Source organism: Phacochoerus africanus, chromosome 7, assembly GCF_016906955.1.
Source record: "Phacochoerus africanus isolate WHEZ1 chromosome 7, ROS_Pafr_v1, whole genome shotgun sequence".
NCBI lineage: Eukaryota > Metazoa > Chordata > Mammalia > Artiodactyla > Suidae > Phacochoerus > Phacochoerus africanus.
In genome coordinates this window covers 72,100,654-72,118,659 of record NC_062550.1, presented here as the reverse complement: position 1 = coordinate 72,118,659, position 18,006 = coordinate 72,100,654, and the positions used below count along the sequence as shown (strand labels likewise).

At 38.2% G+C, this 18,006-nt stretch overlaps 1 protein-coding gene across 11 annotated transcripts in view; it reads right to left on the bottom strand.

Annotated features, from left to right (window-relative positions):
- Positions 1–18,006, bottom strand: part of ERC1 (ELKS/RAB6-interacting/CAST family member 1) — a 379,584-nt gene that overhangs the window by 268,950 nt on the left and 92,628 nt on the right. For all 11 annotated transcript variants that reach the window (XM_047787884.1, XM_047787889.1, XM_047787892.1 and 8 more), the window contains one exon: positions 10,615–10,782. In XM_047787884.1, coding sequence (XP_047643840.1) covers positions 10,615–10,782 — 168 coding nt within the window. The remainder of the gene's footprint in view (positions 1–10,614; positions 10,783–18,006) is intronic.

The following is an 18,006-nucleotide window of genomic DNA, read 5'->3' as shown; positions in this document are numbered from 1 at the left end:
TTCATCCTTTATCCAACATTTTTATTCACCTGGAGCAGATATTTTCCAAAGATGATCACAACAATATCTCCCACCTTACAGGCTCTTCTGTCACATGGCTTTGCCACTCCTCCAAAGATGCAGAGTATTTTTCTTGACCTCCCCCAACCCCATCCAAGTAGGTCCTGTGACTACTATGACCAAAAGAATATAGCAAAAGGAATCCTCTGCCACCTCCAAGCCAATTCCTAGCATAACCCTTAACTGGCCATGTGGCCACAGAGCCAGAGGCCAAGGAATACCTAGGCAGAACGTACACAAAGAGAAGATACCATCTTGGTAGGAGGTCACCAAACAAATCAGGGACAAACTACAGAAGAGAGCCCTTCCTGAATTCCTGATTCACAAATAAAATGGTTGTTTCAGCCACTAAGCTTCAGTGATAGTTTACTATGCAGCGATAGATTTTTCTCTACCTTTATAAAGCAATGCTACTGCTCCTGTTGCTTTAATCACAGATACCTAAAGTTTACTGTCTCTAAATTACATGAATGTAGGGACAAGGCATGTTGTGTTTTGTTTCACCGTTTTTATTTTTTGGAGAAGCATGTTTTGAAGAAGAGTAATGGTGAGGAGAAAAACACCATAATTAAAGATATTTTATAACAAAATAAACTAAGACCCTCCCTTTTTTAGGGATTAATTCTTCAATCATTATAAGATGTCACTTGTATAATATCAGCATCATTTAAAAAGTTATCTGCTGATAAAATGGAAGTTAAATCAGACTGCAAGTTCAACTACCTACCCTCCTTAAGGTTTACTTGAAAAAGTGAAGGGGAAAAAAATTATATGAAACAAAGTAAATCCAAGGAGTTCCCATCGTGGCTCAGTGGTTAACAAATCCAACTAGAACCATGAGGTTGCAGGTTCGATCCCTGGCCTTGCTCAGTGGGTTAAGGATCTGGCGTTGTGGTGAGCTGTGGTGTAGGTCTCAGACATGGCTCGGATCTGGAGTTGCCATGGCTGTGGCGTAGGCCGGCAGATGTAGCTCCGATTAGACCCCTAGCCTGGGAACCTCCATATGCCGCGGGTGCAGTCCTAGAAAAGACAAAAAAAAAAAAAAAGTAAATCCACATGAAGTATAATCCCCAGCAGAAATATTGTCATCAATCAGATTTCCTTTACTCTACATTATTTTTTCAATAAAATATTTCAAGAATTTGGCTACACATATTCTTCACTGATAAAAATTTTAATTAAACTGAGTTCTATTACAAAATAATAAGTTAAAAAAAAAGAATGTATATATGTACATGCGACTGGGTCACCTTGCTGTACAGTAGAAAACTGACAGCATACTGTAAACTGGCTATAATGGAAAAAAATTAAAATCACTTAAAATAAAAAAATGAAGTAAAAGAGAAAATTCTAATGCCTAAGTATATTAAGTTTCCAACTAAATATCCAATTAGGACCTGACCTGGTTTTCTTTTAACTTAGCTGGCTTGAGACTTAAAAATAGTATTTAAAAAACACTGCCATTAATCTTTATTAAAAACAAAAGAGCATAATTTTTAAAGTATTAATGTACTCAGAATAAAATTAGTAAATATTGTTTTCAATGATAAAACATATTCTCCTTTCCATTTTATGATATGGAAAAGTGAAGAAACTAACACTGCCTTAAGTCAAGACTCCACAGAAAACAGAGTATTTTAGTTCATTTTTATATTTATAGTTCATTCTTTATGAACCTATTCTGACTTCCTACCCAAAACGAAATAATGGGAGACTTAACCAATCTTAGAAGGTTTTCCCTTTATTGGTCTACGTACCAATTAGCTTTCTGCTATTGCTAAATCTAAACTCTAAATACCAAAACCTAGGAAACTGGAGATGCAAGCAAGGTGAAATAAACAGTTACAGAAGCATAGAGGGAAAGATGATAACATCTGCATCAGCAAATTAAACTCCAAGCTACATTAGCATTTATAATCAATCAAGCAAGAAGCTGCACAATTTTAACATAGATTTTGAATGCAGCTCAGATTCAAATGCTCAATTACATTTTCCAGGTCAGTGACTTATTATAAAGATAAGAAATTTACTGTAACACAAAACTACTTTAAACCATAGGGGAGAGCCCTGGGAAGGAGGGGCCAATGCTAATCCCATTGTACAGCATGCTTGGCCATCTGCTATTGTCCCATTTCACTCTCTGAGCACAGGGCTAGCCCCGTGCATACAAATACACACACCACCTAGAAAGCTGGAAGACTGTGGGCGGGTGGCAGTGGCCCAGACAGAGCCCAAAGTGGTCCAGAGTATGTGACTCACAATCCAGCCATTATCACAGCTGCTACTATTCTCAGAAAACAATGACTTTTAATGTGTATTTAATATGCCAAGAGTGAAGTCAAAGTGATACACTGTTTCCTGGTATTCTTCTTAAATATTAAAATAAGTAATATTACTTAAATATACAATTATAAGTAATATTTGTGACAAAAGTGACTAGAGAATGCAGATGCCACAAGCAAGACAAGGATGGAAGCAGAGTTACCATACCCCTCCTTCCTTATGGAGTTAAGTGTCTAAATACAGGAGAAAAGTTGGTTAAGTGTTGTGCAGAATTAAGGCACATACGAAGAATATCTGAAGTTTTACCTGAAAGGTTATACTTCAACATCCCACTCCACGTTAATTTCTAAAGTTGCTGGTGGAGAATCTTCAGGGCCAGGGGAAAGAAAACTTAAATTCTATTTATTAGTTTTCCTATTTTCTAACTAACAGGACAACAAAGATGAGTTCATTCACTGAAAATCTTCTCATTATATAAGAAGTGGAAATAATTTTCCCAGAGACCAGGTGATATGAGAGTTCATAATAAGAAAAAAAAAAAAAGGGTGTTTGAAGACAGAGTCTACCAGAACTTTTTAAGAATCCATATTACAAAATATGAAAGGAAGTGTGGTCAAATTCCAGGGTGCGACCCTCTAGAAAGGACACTACTATCTCTCCCTTTTCATTCACACTGCTCTCTCAGGTTGGGACATCTCATGCCCTCCCCATCTGCCTAGCAAGCTTTCACGCAACTTTGAAGATTTGGCTGCTAAGATTTTCTTAGACCCTTTCACCACACAAGGTCAAGTCTAAAACACCTTGCTTTGTGCCCACTACACACGCACTGTACACTGTGTCATAACTTACTTAACTCCCAGAACTCTGAGACTGGGAGAGCAGAAATCACCCTGGCCTCTGCACTTAGCACAGTGCCAAGGGTGCAGGAGAAGGCACCATGCTGCCTGCACGAATGAAGACAGCTGAGGATGCCTGGGAAGCCCACAAGAGGATGATATGACTATCTAAAACTAAATGGACTTAGAAAGTGGGAAAAGGAGAGGAGCCAAGGAGATTCCAGTGTACACACACACACTGCTGAGAAAGCTAGGAAGATGTGCAGGTGTGCATCACACGGCTCATAACCCAGGAATCATGATAAGAAGGAATTATGCAGAGTTTTCTCTCCAATGGACTCAGATTTTTGAAGACAGATTTCTTCTGGATGAAGAACAGAGGGGAAAAAGGATTTATAAAAAGACTAGACAAATTGGGATTACAAAAAGAAATCCTACACACAACAAAAGGAACTCTGAGAATTGTTTGGATAAATACATCAATCTGAAAGAGGTTTCTTAAAATACACCACAAAAATCTTTTCTAGGCTTATGCATTTTATCACTTATATGAAAGCACAAAGAATATGCTCAGAAGTGGGTAGAAGGCATAAAACTGAAGGAGATAGATGGACTAAATAAATCAATATTCAAAAAAACTCTCAGGAGTTCATGCTGTGGCACAAGATCAATAGCATCTCCGGAACACTGGGTCTATAGTTTGATCCCTGGCCGCCAGGCACCGTGGGTTAAGGATCCGGCATTGCCACAGCTGCACTGGGATCGGATCCCTGGCCCAGGAACTCAGTATGCAGCCCTGCCCCGGCCAGAACAGCAAAAAACAAAACAAAACAAAACAAAAACCCAAGACTCTCAAAGATTAATCAGCTGAATTTAGCAAAGTAAAATTTAGTCAGAACAACACTAACACTTATTAATACATCCCTGGTAAATAACAGGACATAGATTCAAGGTGCTTTCACATACACTACATCATTTAACAAAACTCCCTAGGGTTCCCATTGTGGCTCATCGGAAACAAACCTAGCTAGTATCCATAAGGACACAGATGCGATCCCTGGGCCTTACTCAGTGGGTGAAGGATTCAGCACTGCCATGAGCTGTGTGGTACAGGTTGCAGACACAGCTCGGATACCGCGTTGCTGTGTCAGTGGTATAGGCTAGCAGCCGCAGCTCCAATTCAACCCCTAGCTGGGGAGTTTCCATCTGCTTTAAAAGAGCAAAAAACAAAACAAAACAAAACAACACCCACCCACCCCGGGCAAGGTAACTATTAAATCCTGTCTATAAATGAAGAAACTTAAGGTTAGTGAGTTCAGTGAGTTTTCCCAATATCAAATTCCAGCTGCGGCTAAGAACAGAACATTAGTAATGTTCTAATCATCTCCCTCACAACTAGACCCAAAATTCCAAATGGGCAAGTAAGGTAAGGAAGAAAAATGAATTGAGAAGAACAACTGCCACCAGAAAAATTAACCAGGGCAAATAAGAACAACAGGAGGAACAGAAATATTTCACTTAGGAAAATAAGATTTGGGTGCTGTCAAATACAGGCTCTCCCAGTATCTAAAACATCATCCTGCTGAAGGAGGATTACACTTGTTCAATATGGCCCCAAGTTAATCAGCAAATACTGTAAGTAGCCAAATTCTGATTCAAGGAAAGAGGGGCAAAACTGTCCAAGCCATTCATTCACCATAATTGGACATATCTGACCATAAGCTGAACAAATCCACTTGTCAGACTTTGTAGGAAATTTTAATCAAACAAGCAGCTGGGATTCAACTAAAGTATATGTATCTGGCAAGGTACCCTTATGTTTAATAAGTGCTTTCCAAAATAGTTGTACTTATTTAAAAAATCCAACAGCACTGCATGAGAAATCTAGTTGCCATATTTACCAACACTTGATACTGTCACACTTAATTTTTGCCAACACAGCTTAAAATCATAAATATTTTTTAATTTTTAATTTCTTTTTCTTTTGTTGCTTTTTAGGGCTGCACCTGTGGCATATAGAGGTTCCCAGGCTAGGGGTCCAAGCGGGGCTACAGCTGCCGGCCTACACAAAAGCCACAGCAACATCAGATCCAAGCCACATCTATGACCCACACCACAGCACACAGCAATGCTGGATCCTTAACCCACTGAGCGAGGCCAGGGATCGAACCGGCAACCTCATGGTTCCTAGTCAGATTTGTTTCTGCTGCACCACAATGGGAACTCCTAAAATCATAAATATAAATGGTTTCTTAATCTGGTCTTATTTTACATTCCCCTTGTTACAGTAAGGGAAAATAACTTCTCATTTTTTTGCCATGGGTATTTCCTCTTATATATATATTATTAATACGTAAGCAGCTTGTAGAAAAACATGCATCCTGACCTAAGTAATGGGTGACAAGCACCAAAGTAAGTGTTTATTTCTGGGAAAGAATGGAAGAGAATGCTATCAAGAAAAAATATGCCAAAGAACTTCAACTGTATTTGAAATTTTACTCCCCAAGTTGAGTAATTACAATTATTATCACCTTATTCTCTATGCTTTTTGTAGCCCTGAAGTAATTAAGTTACAAAGTATAAAATAAAATAAATTCATGGCCAACAAGCAAGCACCCGAAGACCACTCTTGAAACAGTATTCAAAGGATTTCTTAGGGAACCAATAATTGAATGAAATGTAAACAGTGGGAACAGGGAAGTTGTGATGCTACAACTCTGGTAACATTAATTTAGTTAAACACAGAAATAAAGGCTAAACAGAGTAGAGGAGGGACGGACTGGGAATCTGGGGTTAGTACATGCAAATTACTACATACAGAATGGATAAACAACAAAGTCCTCCTTGTATATAGAGCACAGGGAACTATATTCAATATCTTGGGATAAACCATAAAGGAAAAGAATATGAAAAAGAACATATACATGCGTATAAATGAGTCACTTTGCTGAACAGCAGAAATTAATACATTGTAAATCAATTATATTGCAATTAAAATTTTTAAAAAAATAAAGACTAAACAATATAAATTACATTTACAGAAAAGACTTTTTCCTTCTCAAAAAGCAACACAATGAAAATGTGAAAAGTATTATGGGCTCAGCAAAAGACAACAAAGCTTACCAACAAAAACCAGGAAGGGCATTATAAATAAGTGTTTTTCATAAAAAGTAGTCAATAGATATTGCTTCACTTTAAAATTTCTTAAATCAAAACATAAAAAATTAAGTACATTACTAAAAGTCATAGATTAGGAAAACTAGGCACAAATTATACTTTTCCCATTCCATGCAACTGTTGTATTCAAAGTTACTAAGGACCTTCACATTATTAAATCCAATAGCAAATTCTCAATTTTCACCTACTTAACTCAGCAGTATTTGACAAAGATAATCACCCCCCCCGCCCCGAAACTTTCTTGACTTCAAAGATATCACATTCTAATCAAGAATAACAAGGTTATTTTTTGAAGAGAAGAATCTGACAAAATGATACTAAATTCATCTGGAAAAAGAAACAAGTGAGAGAAAAGTCAGAAATTCCTTCAAAAAAGAAAATTAATAAAGCGGAACATCCCTACTAAATACTAAGTGCATTATGAAGCTACAACAATTGAAACAGCTTGGTACTGACACAGAGGAGAGGCAGATCAATGGAACAGACCAGAAACTGGCTCAAGTTTATAAGATAATTTATTTGTGGCATTTCAAATCAAAGAAAAAAGGTAGATTATTTAATAAATATTGTAATGACAACTGGCTGGCCACACATAAAGCTGAATCATTATAGCCAATATGTAAACTTTATAAAGTAATTTTTAGGTGTAAAGAAAAAAGAACCTTGAAAGTACCAGAAGAAAGCATGAGTGAACTACTTAACCTTGGTGGGCATAAGGACTTTCTAAGTGTGACTAAAATTGAGAGAACAGAAGAAAGGACTACTAAATTTGACACATAAATTCTTTAACAAATACTGTAAAGGAAGCAAAAAATTAAATGACAAAGATGGAAATACATTCGTAAGACACGAGGAAAGAGGCCCATTCACTTACTAAGGAAATCCTATAAATTAATAAGGGGGGAAATCTAATAGAAAAATGTGGAAATGACACGACTATGTAGCATCTAAACAAAGAAAACCCTATGAAAAAATGCTCAACATGCACTCAAATTTAAATATATGCTAAGCAAGAAAATAGACTTTTTTAAATTACCAGATCAGGGGAAATTTTAGAAGGTTTGGCAACAAATATCTGATGAAGATGCAGAAAGACATCTTAATACAAAAAAGGCATAAGCTTTTTAGAGAACTGGGCCAGTTTTTTTAGATGCATACAATATCAAGTTATGAACAAGATATATTTATGTCATATTTACGTCATTATGTGTTACACTACTATACACGGGCACTGGGCCATAACCAGTGTCCCATAGCACAACAGATGCTAGATGTGTGGCCTCCATGGTCACCACCCTCTGCGCCGTTTCATCTGCATCCTGTCGCTCTTCTCCCAGATCTCCTACATCACCTACTCTGCAGGTACTGCCTTCTAAATACTGTTTGTAGGGCTCACTATACTCTACGTGGCCTCTTTAAGCCACCATCATATCACCACCACCCAACTCATCATAGTTTACCCCACTCCCTCGACCCCAGCCTCCATGAAGGGCACAATCCAGCACTTCATGAAGGGTTGCAATAAGACCAACCTTGTGACAAAACACTCAACCATGTTTCCTCTGTTTGCCAACCATCTGAAAGTCAAACTTGCTAATAGTATCCTAGAGCAAGAGGATATTTGCAGCTCAAGAAAGCAAAGTCCTAACAAAAATAATTACAGCTCTTCTGAAAACCTTAAATTGCCTCTAAATTTACTGTGGCTTTGTTTGTTTGTTTTATGTGGATCCAAAAAGCCATTTCTATTTTATCAGCAAACAATAGTCCAGCAAACACATCACAAATGATGAATCTGATGACATCAGTACAGTAACTTCTACAACAAAGTTAAGTAGACAGAACAAAAAGGATGTAAGCACTGAAAATGACAGGTATAGAGGCAGTCATTTTAAAAGAAGCAGAAAATAATCTAAACCAGTTTTGAAAGTACCTATGTTACCTATTTGATAACTGTTTGAAGACAAATCAAAGTCTCAGATGACAGGTTAGTGAGGCAGTATAGTGTGCCAAAAAGGACACAATTACTGGCCCCCCACAGCCTACTGCACTGGTCCTTCATGGCAAAAGATAAAGAGACTAGACAAATAATACATATAATATTTATATGATGTTCTAGAGTATCAGATAGCTTTAACACATTTTACTGTCTAATCCTCCCAACAGGGGAACTGTTATAACCAGAAGAGCTACATTTTGGCCTAAGACCAACCTTGTAACAAAACCTGAAACTACCACTTTTTAGCTAAACAAATCTGTACAAGTGAACTTCTCTTATCATGTAATATGTCTGAGACTATGGGGCTTATTCTTAGTTTTGTTTTGGGGGTAGGTATAGAGGAGCATGGGAGATTTATACCAAGGCAGCAAAGTGATTAGTGGGTACTAACTTATAATTAATGGAAATAATTTAATGGATTGAGACAAACATTTTTTTATTTAAGAAATGGGAGAAGATAGTTCAGAGTATATTTCATGAAGTTAGAGTAAATATATTTTGCGAAAATTCTGTTTTAGTTGTATCCTCTAAGGATGTATACCATAGGTAGATACAGATTAATGTACACATTATGTCACACATAAAATATATTTCTTATGTGTTATGATCTAAAAATTTAGCCATTGATTATAACAGAGCAATCAAGATCTAAAAGCTACTACCAAAAGGTTGCCAGGATTAACAAGATTATAGATATAAAGTAGCTAATGGAAGTGTTGCCACTTTATTTTTACAAACTATGATCATTCCAAGATAAGGAGGTATTACTTCTAACTCTGAACCTTTAGCCACAATTATTAAAAACTTTTTTTTAAATGCTTATCTAGTTAAAGATAAGACATGCATTACTTTCAAATAACCTTTAGGTTCCAACCAATATACCTATAACTTGGCAAAATCTACCAACATTACAAACACTTATCCTTTCGGCCAGCAATTCTACTTTAAGTATTTTACCTAGAAATATACTTCAGATATAAATAAATATACACATTATTAAATTGCAGCATCATTTTATGTAAAAGCAGAAATTTTAAGCAAACTGTCCATCAGTAGAAACCTTGTAAATAAATTGCAGTACATCCACATAGTGCTGTTGGCACAACAATGAGGAAGCCCCAGAAGGAATTTCAAAATATATTAAAGGAAAAAAGGAAAGGAAAAGGCAACAAGGAACGATTGCATTTCTGTTTAAACAAATACTTTTGCTTTATATGGATTATACATAAAATGCTTCTGAAAGAACACAAAAAGAGGAAGAAAACGGGGGGGGGGGAATGGAATACATATTTGCTTGTAAATATGTAAACTATTCCTGGAAGAATATGTAAGAAATAGGTAAGGGGAAACAAGCAGTTGAGGGGCAAGGTGAGAAGGATGTGTGCACAAAAATGTAAAACAAATCAGCATCCACTCAGAAGATATCAAAGTCAACTATTTAGAGTGATCAAATTTTTATGTTTACTCACAGAAAACAAATGAAAACCAACTAATTTAACAGAGGACAAATACTGAACACGGTCATGTGTTCTTAGAGAAAGGCTGAATGTCAAGTTTAGTGAAGATAGTTTTACTCCTTGGATTTTGTTAGAGTTGTTAAAAATAAACTGAGACAATGCCAAATATTTCTAATCAATCTCAGTGGAGAGGAACAATAAATACCAGTGTCTAGTGTCACTATTATCTCAAAGGCACCCTTTAATTAAGCTAAAAGTATGGGGGGGACATTTATTAGGACTTTTCTTATTTATTACAGTTAGCCAATTTCTAGTGAAATAATTATTAAGGTAAAAAAGGGAGGACAGTCTTCCTTTTCTTGACACATGCACATTATATGCCATGACAGCAGCATGTGCTTCTATTTAAAACTGTAGTCTTGTTGATCACGTGTATGGAGCTACAGGTTTCCCTTGTCCATGTGCTACACTAACTCACATGGCTACAGTTCCCACAAAATACAGAGATTAGAAGAGGCAGGAGAATGCCAACGCAAACACTCTGGCAATTTACCAGGCACTTTTCAGAAACAGGAACATGGAACATACTACTAAAAACACTAAAGAATTTTTACTTCAAAATTTTAAAAACAGAATATGCAGAGCAGTTTTAACAATCTACCTACTGCAACAACAACTTTGATGACTACCAGCAAAAACATAAACAGGCATGAAACAAACTGACAGCACTTAGATATAACTCAGCGGCAAGAATGAGGCCATGTGCCCAACAGGAGGCCCTGGGCTCAGAATACCTGCGCCTCACCTTCTTCTGCAAAACATTAACTTTCCGTTCCTTCACATCCAGCATGTCCTTGAGGTCATGGATCTCTCCAGCTTGTGTCCCCTTCTCCTCAGCCATATCCTGTATCTGTTTTGTCTTCTTATTCAGCATGGTTTCCTTCTCCTCCAAACGCAACCGCAGAGCATCCACCTAAGAATGTAAGATTTTCATGAATGGTTAAGTGAAAAGAAAGGAATGCAATTCCTTCCAAAGAGATGTATACAGTTGCCCCCAGTGCCAGTGCTCCTTCACCTACCTATTAAATCAGAAACACTTCATTCAAAGAAGAAAAAAAAAGGCCAGAAGAGAAATGCCAGAACAGACTGAATACTGATTCAACAGAGAAAAAAACTGTCACCACAGAGTGAAGACCCTTGTGGAATCGAAAATTCAACAACCAGGCTTCTTGAGATGCCAGAAGGGCCCAGGGACCCTCGTCCAGTTGGTGTGTGTTAAAGCTCAGCTCCAGCAGGCCCACATGGCTGCTAGTCCTATCTGACAGTATCCGATGTGGTTCCTATTAGTGAACTCATTACAGGACCTTTGTCCTGGTGAGTCAAGAGTTCAATCCTTTGACCCGCTGCACAGTTACACAGAGTCTTAGAAAAGTACACATGCCAGAAATCTAAAAATAAATGACATACTAAATCATTTCTACCTAATTCCCACATTCTAATTTATATATTGTATACTATATATTCCAATAACCACAAGCAAAAAACACATTACCTAAACTCACCTAAAAAACACATTACCTAATTTCCCTGAAATACACTATTAAATTCTTATTGCAAAGGCCAAAAGCCCAGATATTTAAACCTTAGGTAAGTCTGAACTGCCTTGTCTTTCAGTTCTTCTCAGCATTAATTTCAAAAAAATGAAAGGCTTTTCATCTGTGGGTCAGGAATCAGAACATAGCAGGAAAACATCCCTCATCACCTGTAAATGCTTCTCATTTTGATGGGACCTAGGTCTCAGGATGGTAACTATGAGACCTCATATTTCTGCTGCTTTACTGAAAGTACCCAGATGTCCCTTTACACTGGTCCCTGACTCTGCTAAGTGACCTGGAAATGTGCCTGGACTAACCACTCATAAATACCTGCACGCCATTTTGAGGGAATGTCAGGTATGAGACCCACAGGAACTGGTGACTGAAAAAGGTAAAGAATGAAAACTCTTTATTATAAACATAGAAAGAGCAGCAGGAAACGCAGGCTTTGATATTAAAAATATTTCCTACCACAAATATTAGGCACAAAACTACCCAAGCCCATACTATAATTACTAAATAATTTTTCTTTATGAAATATTAAATTCAAATCACCTGTGTATACTTTTCCTTGGTCTGCCTTTTTGTGCAATACAGAATTTAAATGTGCGGGTCTAGAGATGTGAGATAAAAACAACCACAAAAACCACTTTGCTACTACTAGATTAATTGCTCTGAATTCTACACTGATCTTTTGGTTTGGAGTGATCTAAGTTCACAGCATAATTTTGCGTGGGGTCCATATTTTGCAAACCACAAAAAGCGTATTCAGGAAAACCCCTCAGAGACTAGCAGGACAAACAGTCATCACCCTAACACCATTCATGGCAGGAGGAATAAGACCTTGTTTATTCACATCAACTGAGCTGGAGGAAAAGCATCCATCCAGCTTGCCAATGATCAAGGTCTGGGCAAAGAGGTTATGCCAACTTCAACAAAAACAGAAGGTTTTTCCTCTACAAGACTTTCTTTACCAGTGGACATGAACAGAAAGATGACTACCTTGCAATTTTTGCCTCTTCTGATCACAAAACCATTATTATCTCAACCCACCTTAACCTTCTTTTTTTTTTCCCCCCTCTTTAGGGCCACACCCATGGCATATGGAGGTTCCCAGGCTAGGGCTGGATCGGAGCTACAGCTATGGCCTACACCCCAGCCACAGCAACGCTGGATTTGTGCCATGTCTGCAACCTATACCACCATAGCTCATGGCAGCATGGGATCCTTAACCCACTGATGAAGGCCAGGGATTGAACTTGCAACCTCATGGTTACTAGCTGAATTTGTTTCCACTGCGCCACAACGGAAACTCCAACTTCCTTTATTTTTCACCTGTGCACATCAGGAGTAATAACTGCATGGAAACAATGGCACATTTCCTAGAATTCCTCTTTTAGGATTTACAACTCGCTCCCTTGCTGACTCTCTGGACACACCTTTTCAGTTTTCTTCACTAGATCCTCTGTCATTTTCCCCTTTTTACATCTCTCTATATATTCAGCTTTCTCTGCAGAAATAAATTCCTTCCTAAGGCTTTAACCACCATCCCCATCATGACAGCTTTGAAATATTTATTTCTAGATCCAATAAGTTTTTTGTTTGCTTTTTTAGGGCTATACTGGTGGCATATGGAAGTTCCCAAGCAAGGGGTCCAATAGGAACTGCAGCTGCTGACGACAGCCAGAGCCACAGCCATAGCAACACCAAATCTGAGCTGTATCTACAACCCACACCAGAGCTCACGGCAACACTGGACCCCTGACCCACTGAGCCACGCCAGGGATTGAATCTGCATCCTCATGGATACTAGTTGGATTCATTTCCACTCTGCAACGAGGAGAACTCCCCAAATCACTTTTTAAAATCCAAGATTCTAACAAAATTTTCTGTTTAAACCAGATCTTTCATTGAATATTTGTTTAGAATGAGACTTTATTTTTTTTTATGAAACTTTTCTTTTTAAGAACTTTTAAAGATCACCTAATGTGGTCAAACATGGAAGTTAAATCTGAGTGGTGTCTATTACATTATTTGCTGCATTTTCCCTGTATTTGACAGTATTTCATAAATTTTTAAAAAATTAAATAGTCTAAACTACTCCTAGGAGCTCCCCTTGAGGCTCAGAGGGTTATGAACCTGACTAGCATCCATGACAATGAAGGGTCAATCCCTGGCCTCACTCAATCCGTGAGCTGTATCATAGGCTACAATAACAGCTCGGTTCCCATGTTGCTTGGCTGTGGTGTAGGCCGGCAGCTGCAGCTCTAATTTGACCTCTAGCCTGGGAACTTTCATGTGCCACAGGTGTGGCCCTGAAAAACAAAAAACAAACAAAAAAGCAAGTACAAACCTCACAAACTACTTCTAATTTTAAAGCTGAGGAAATCAAAGCCCAAACTAAGTGACTTGCCCAAGATCATTAAGAATAATTTCCTGGAGTTCCCATCGTGGCGCAGTGGTTGACGAATCCAACTAGAAACCATGAGGTTGTGGGTTCAATCCCTGCCCTTGCTCAGTGGGTTAAGGATCTGGCATTACCATGAGCTGTAGTGTAGGTTGCAGACGCGGCTCGGGTCCCGCGTTGCTGTGGCTCTGGCATAGGCTGGTGGCTACAGCTCCGATTCGACCCCTAGCCTGGGAACCTCCATATGCCGCGGGAGTGGCCCAAAGAAATAGCAAAAAGACAAAAAAAAAAAAAAAGAATAATTTCCTATCACCACACCTCCCATTGTTCACAACTAGAAAAGAAGATGAATGGGAAGGTCATTAGGCTATGAGACTAAAAAAGTACACAAATAAGGAGTTCCCGTCGTGGCGTAGTGGTTAACGAATCCGACTAGGAACCATGAGGTTGCAGGTTCGGTCCCTGCCCTTGCTCAGTGGGTTAACGATCCGGCGTTGCCGTGAGCCGTGGTGTAGGTTGCAGACGCGGCTCGGATCCTGCGTTGCTGTGGCTCTGGCGTAGGCCGGTGGCTACAGCTCCGATTCAACCCCTAGCCTGGGAACCTCCATGTGCCACGGGAGCGGCCCAAGAAATAGCAACAACAACAACAAAAGACAAAAAAAAAAAAGTACACAAATAAGCCTTTTTATTTTTTATTTTTATTGCCTTTTCTAGGGCCGCTCCCTCGGCATATGGAGGTTCCCAGGATAGGGGTCTAATCGGAGCTGTAGCCACAGGCCTATGCCAGAACCACAGCAACACAGGATCCAAGCCGCGTCTTCGACCTACACCACAGCTCACGGTAACTCCGGGTCCTTAACCCACTGAGGGAGGCCAGGGATCAAACCCGCAACCTCATGGTTCCTAGTCGGATTCGTTAACCATGGAGCCATGATGGGAACTCCAAATAAGCCTTTTTAAAAGCCTATTTCAACCAACTGCATTGAGTTCTTTTTGACACCTCAATCCAACAAAAATTTGACAAGCTCAGAGAAAATTCAAAAAAGCCAAGGGTAGAGGTGTGCCATTCCTCAGTACACAGTTTATTTGTACAAAACAGAGTGAGGGGCCTATAAATTTATAATTTAAAAAAAATGGTGATATTTTAACCCAGTAATATTTAATATATCCCTTCAAATTCAGATGAGAGCTTTATAATTAAAGTCTGTTCTAGCCACATTAAACATCTATTCTAAGCTTAGGAAGTTGGTATTATTACTATCCTCATTGACAGATGAAAAAATGGCAGATTAAATAGGTAAAGTAATTCATCCAAGGTCACATAATAAATATAGAATACCGTGTTTCAAGCCTAGGTGTGACTCCAAAGTCCATGCTTTTGACCACTATGCTACTAAATCCAGACCACCTCTGTGACGATCGACAGATTAAAGGAGATTAAATGGGAACAATTCCATGGATACTATAAATTATACACTGCCCCACTCAAAATGACCTCGCTCCCTCGACCCTCGACAGGAGGAAAATCAGGTCTTTTCCCAATCCTGCTGTTCCTTAAAGTGTTTAAAAAAATTTTTAAACTCCTTAATCCATGTTCTTTTTCATATGTGCCTAAATTTAGTGATTTGAGAGCTAGATGAAAGTCTAAGATAGCTTCAGAGAAGAGGAAGAGATTGATTAAGAACAAATTATAGAAATAGGTGAGAACTTTCAAAAAGCTGGTTCAAACTGCCTTTTATAGGACCCAACAGGAGAAAGCTGCTTTGGAAAAAGTGACCCTTGTCAAGTGTCACCAGAGTAACGAAAAAAAGTAAATCCTAATAAGCTGGCATATAACATTCATATAATCATCCCAAATCAAAAGGAACTTAGCTTTTCTACTATTATCTTTTAGAATGAGACATTTGTATTTGAGCAGTTGTCCTAATAACTTACAGGGGTAATTGGTGAAACTCAGTTACTCCCACAATGGCTAAAAACATATATGAAAACCATCCAAGAATGACCACAAATACAGTCTTTGTTCTCTAGGGTACAAGAAACCAATCACAAGCCCATCTGTGCAAGACCTAGCTAATAAGAACACTTTGTGAGAGGGATTGCCAAGGGGAAGAAGTCATCTATTAGATTGTGACAAGCTTTTAAGTGTTTGCATTATCATCACCCAACTGCCTGGTTCTCTGATTCACACACCTGCCACCTCCTCCATCCAACTCTATAAGAGCAGCCAACTTGGTAGTAGGGTCACCTCTGAGACACTGGCGCCCTCTTCTGACTCTTTTGAAATACTGCATGCACCCCAGGTACTGATGTGAAAAACTCTAATAAAGCCATAAATTAATAAATTTGAGGTAACATTTTCCAGATAATTCTATATCTGCAGTTCCCCACATAAAACTTACTTTAGCATGATAAAAATATTAAATATCAGAATTTCTACATAAAATGTATGCCAATGAATAGAAAAGCAACAATATTCTCTTATCACAGTTATATATATTAGCTGACTGTATTACAAGAATCATAATGATGTCAATAACTGATGTACAAAGACCTTAATATGTGCCAGGCACCAAACATGAATGAATTAGTTTAGCGCTAACAACGACCTAATGAGGAAGGCACTCCTCTTCATCTCACAGATGTGTTAAGATGTGACACCATGAATCTAAGTAACATGCCCAGATCCTGCACCTGGTAGTAGGTGGTGACATAAATTCAAACTCAGAACTGTGACTCCAGGCTCTGGCTGAGCCTAAGTATACCCAAAACAACCCTCTGAGGTAAGGAGCTAATATCATAATAAAATGGAAACATAATTAACATAGGAAAAGTAGGAGTTCCCTTGTGGCTCAGGGAGTTTAGGATCCGGTGTTGTCACTGCTGTGGCTCCAGTTCAGTCCCTGGCCTGGGAACTTCCACATGACACAGGCACAGCCAAAAATATATATAAATAAAAATTTAAAATAAATAAAAAAGCATAAGTTTTAAGGAAAATCATAAATATATCACCCAAATCTGTCATTTTCAACAAAGTCCCAACGTGTAAAAAAAAAAAAAGAAAGAAAGAAAATATTACATGAAATATTTTGGTCATTTTCCTATTCCTCCTCACTTAAAGATTCGGTACTTCTGGGTCCATGATATTCTTATGCATTCTTTTTCCTATCCAATTCCTTTCTTTCATTAAACTATGCTTTTATTTATCTATTATCAGGTTTTTCAAGAGAAAACAAAAAAACTACTCTATACTATAATAAGCTTTATTTTTCCTCTACAAAGCAAAACTGCTGACCTATTTCAACCTAAATTTTCTATCTCCTCGAGTTCTTCAGAAAATATTTTCCTTAAGACAGTAAACCAAAAGAACATCATCAATTACTTCTCACTACAAATACGATAGGCTTTCATCTGTTTAAAATTAGTGTGTTCTTATTTCAAATCATGAATGAGAGACTAGACAATCTTCTAAGATCTTGAAAGCTAACTTTATTTTCAAACCGGATATGAAGGCACGTTGTCTAATGATCCTTAGTTCAAAACAAAATTTATCTCAAACATTTCTAGACTCTGCAATTTGCCTACTTAAAGCTAATCATAATACTAAAAATTGAGAACACTTAATAACCCAACATAGGCTGACCAAGCCCACCGGGATTCATGACTGCAAGATTTGCCATGGGTGAGGACAGACACTTTTACAACTGTCTTTTCATTTCATAATGTTAAAGTATACTTAGAACAAACTTAATCAAAGTCCAAAGTATCAAAACACATAAGCTGCCCTAGTTTTTTTTTTTTTTTTGTCTTTTTTGCTATTTCTTTGGGCCGCTCCCGCGGCATATGGAGGTTCCCAGGCTAGGGGTCGAATCGGAGCTGCAGCTCCTGGCCTACGCCAGAGCCACAGCAATGCGGGATCCGAGCCTCGTCTGCAACCTACACCACAGCTCATGGCAATGCCGGATCGTTAACCCACTGAGCAAGGGCAGGGACCGAACCCTCAACCTCATGGTTCCTCATTCGTTAACCACTGCGCCACGACAGGAACTCCAAGCTGCCCTAGTTTTAATTTGTTAGATCCAAGAACAGCAGAAACAAGATAGTTTAGTACGACAACGGATCACATTTCTAAAGAATTCATTATAACATTATTCATAGCTCCCATATCTCAAAACCTAACAAAAGTGCACAGGTA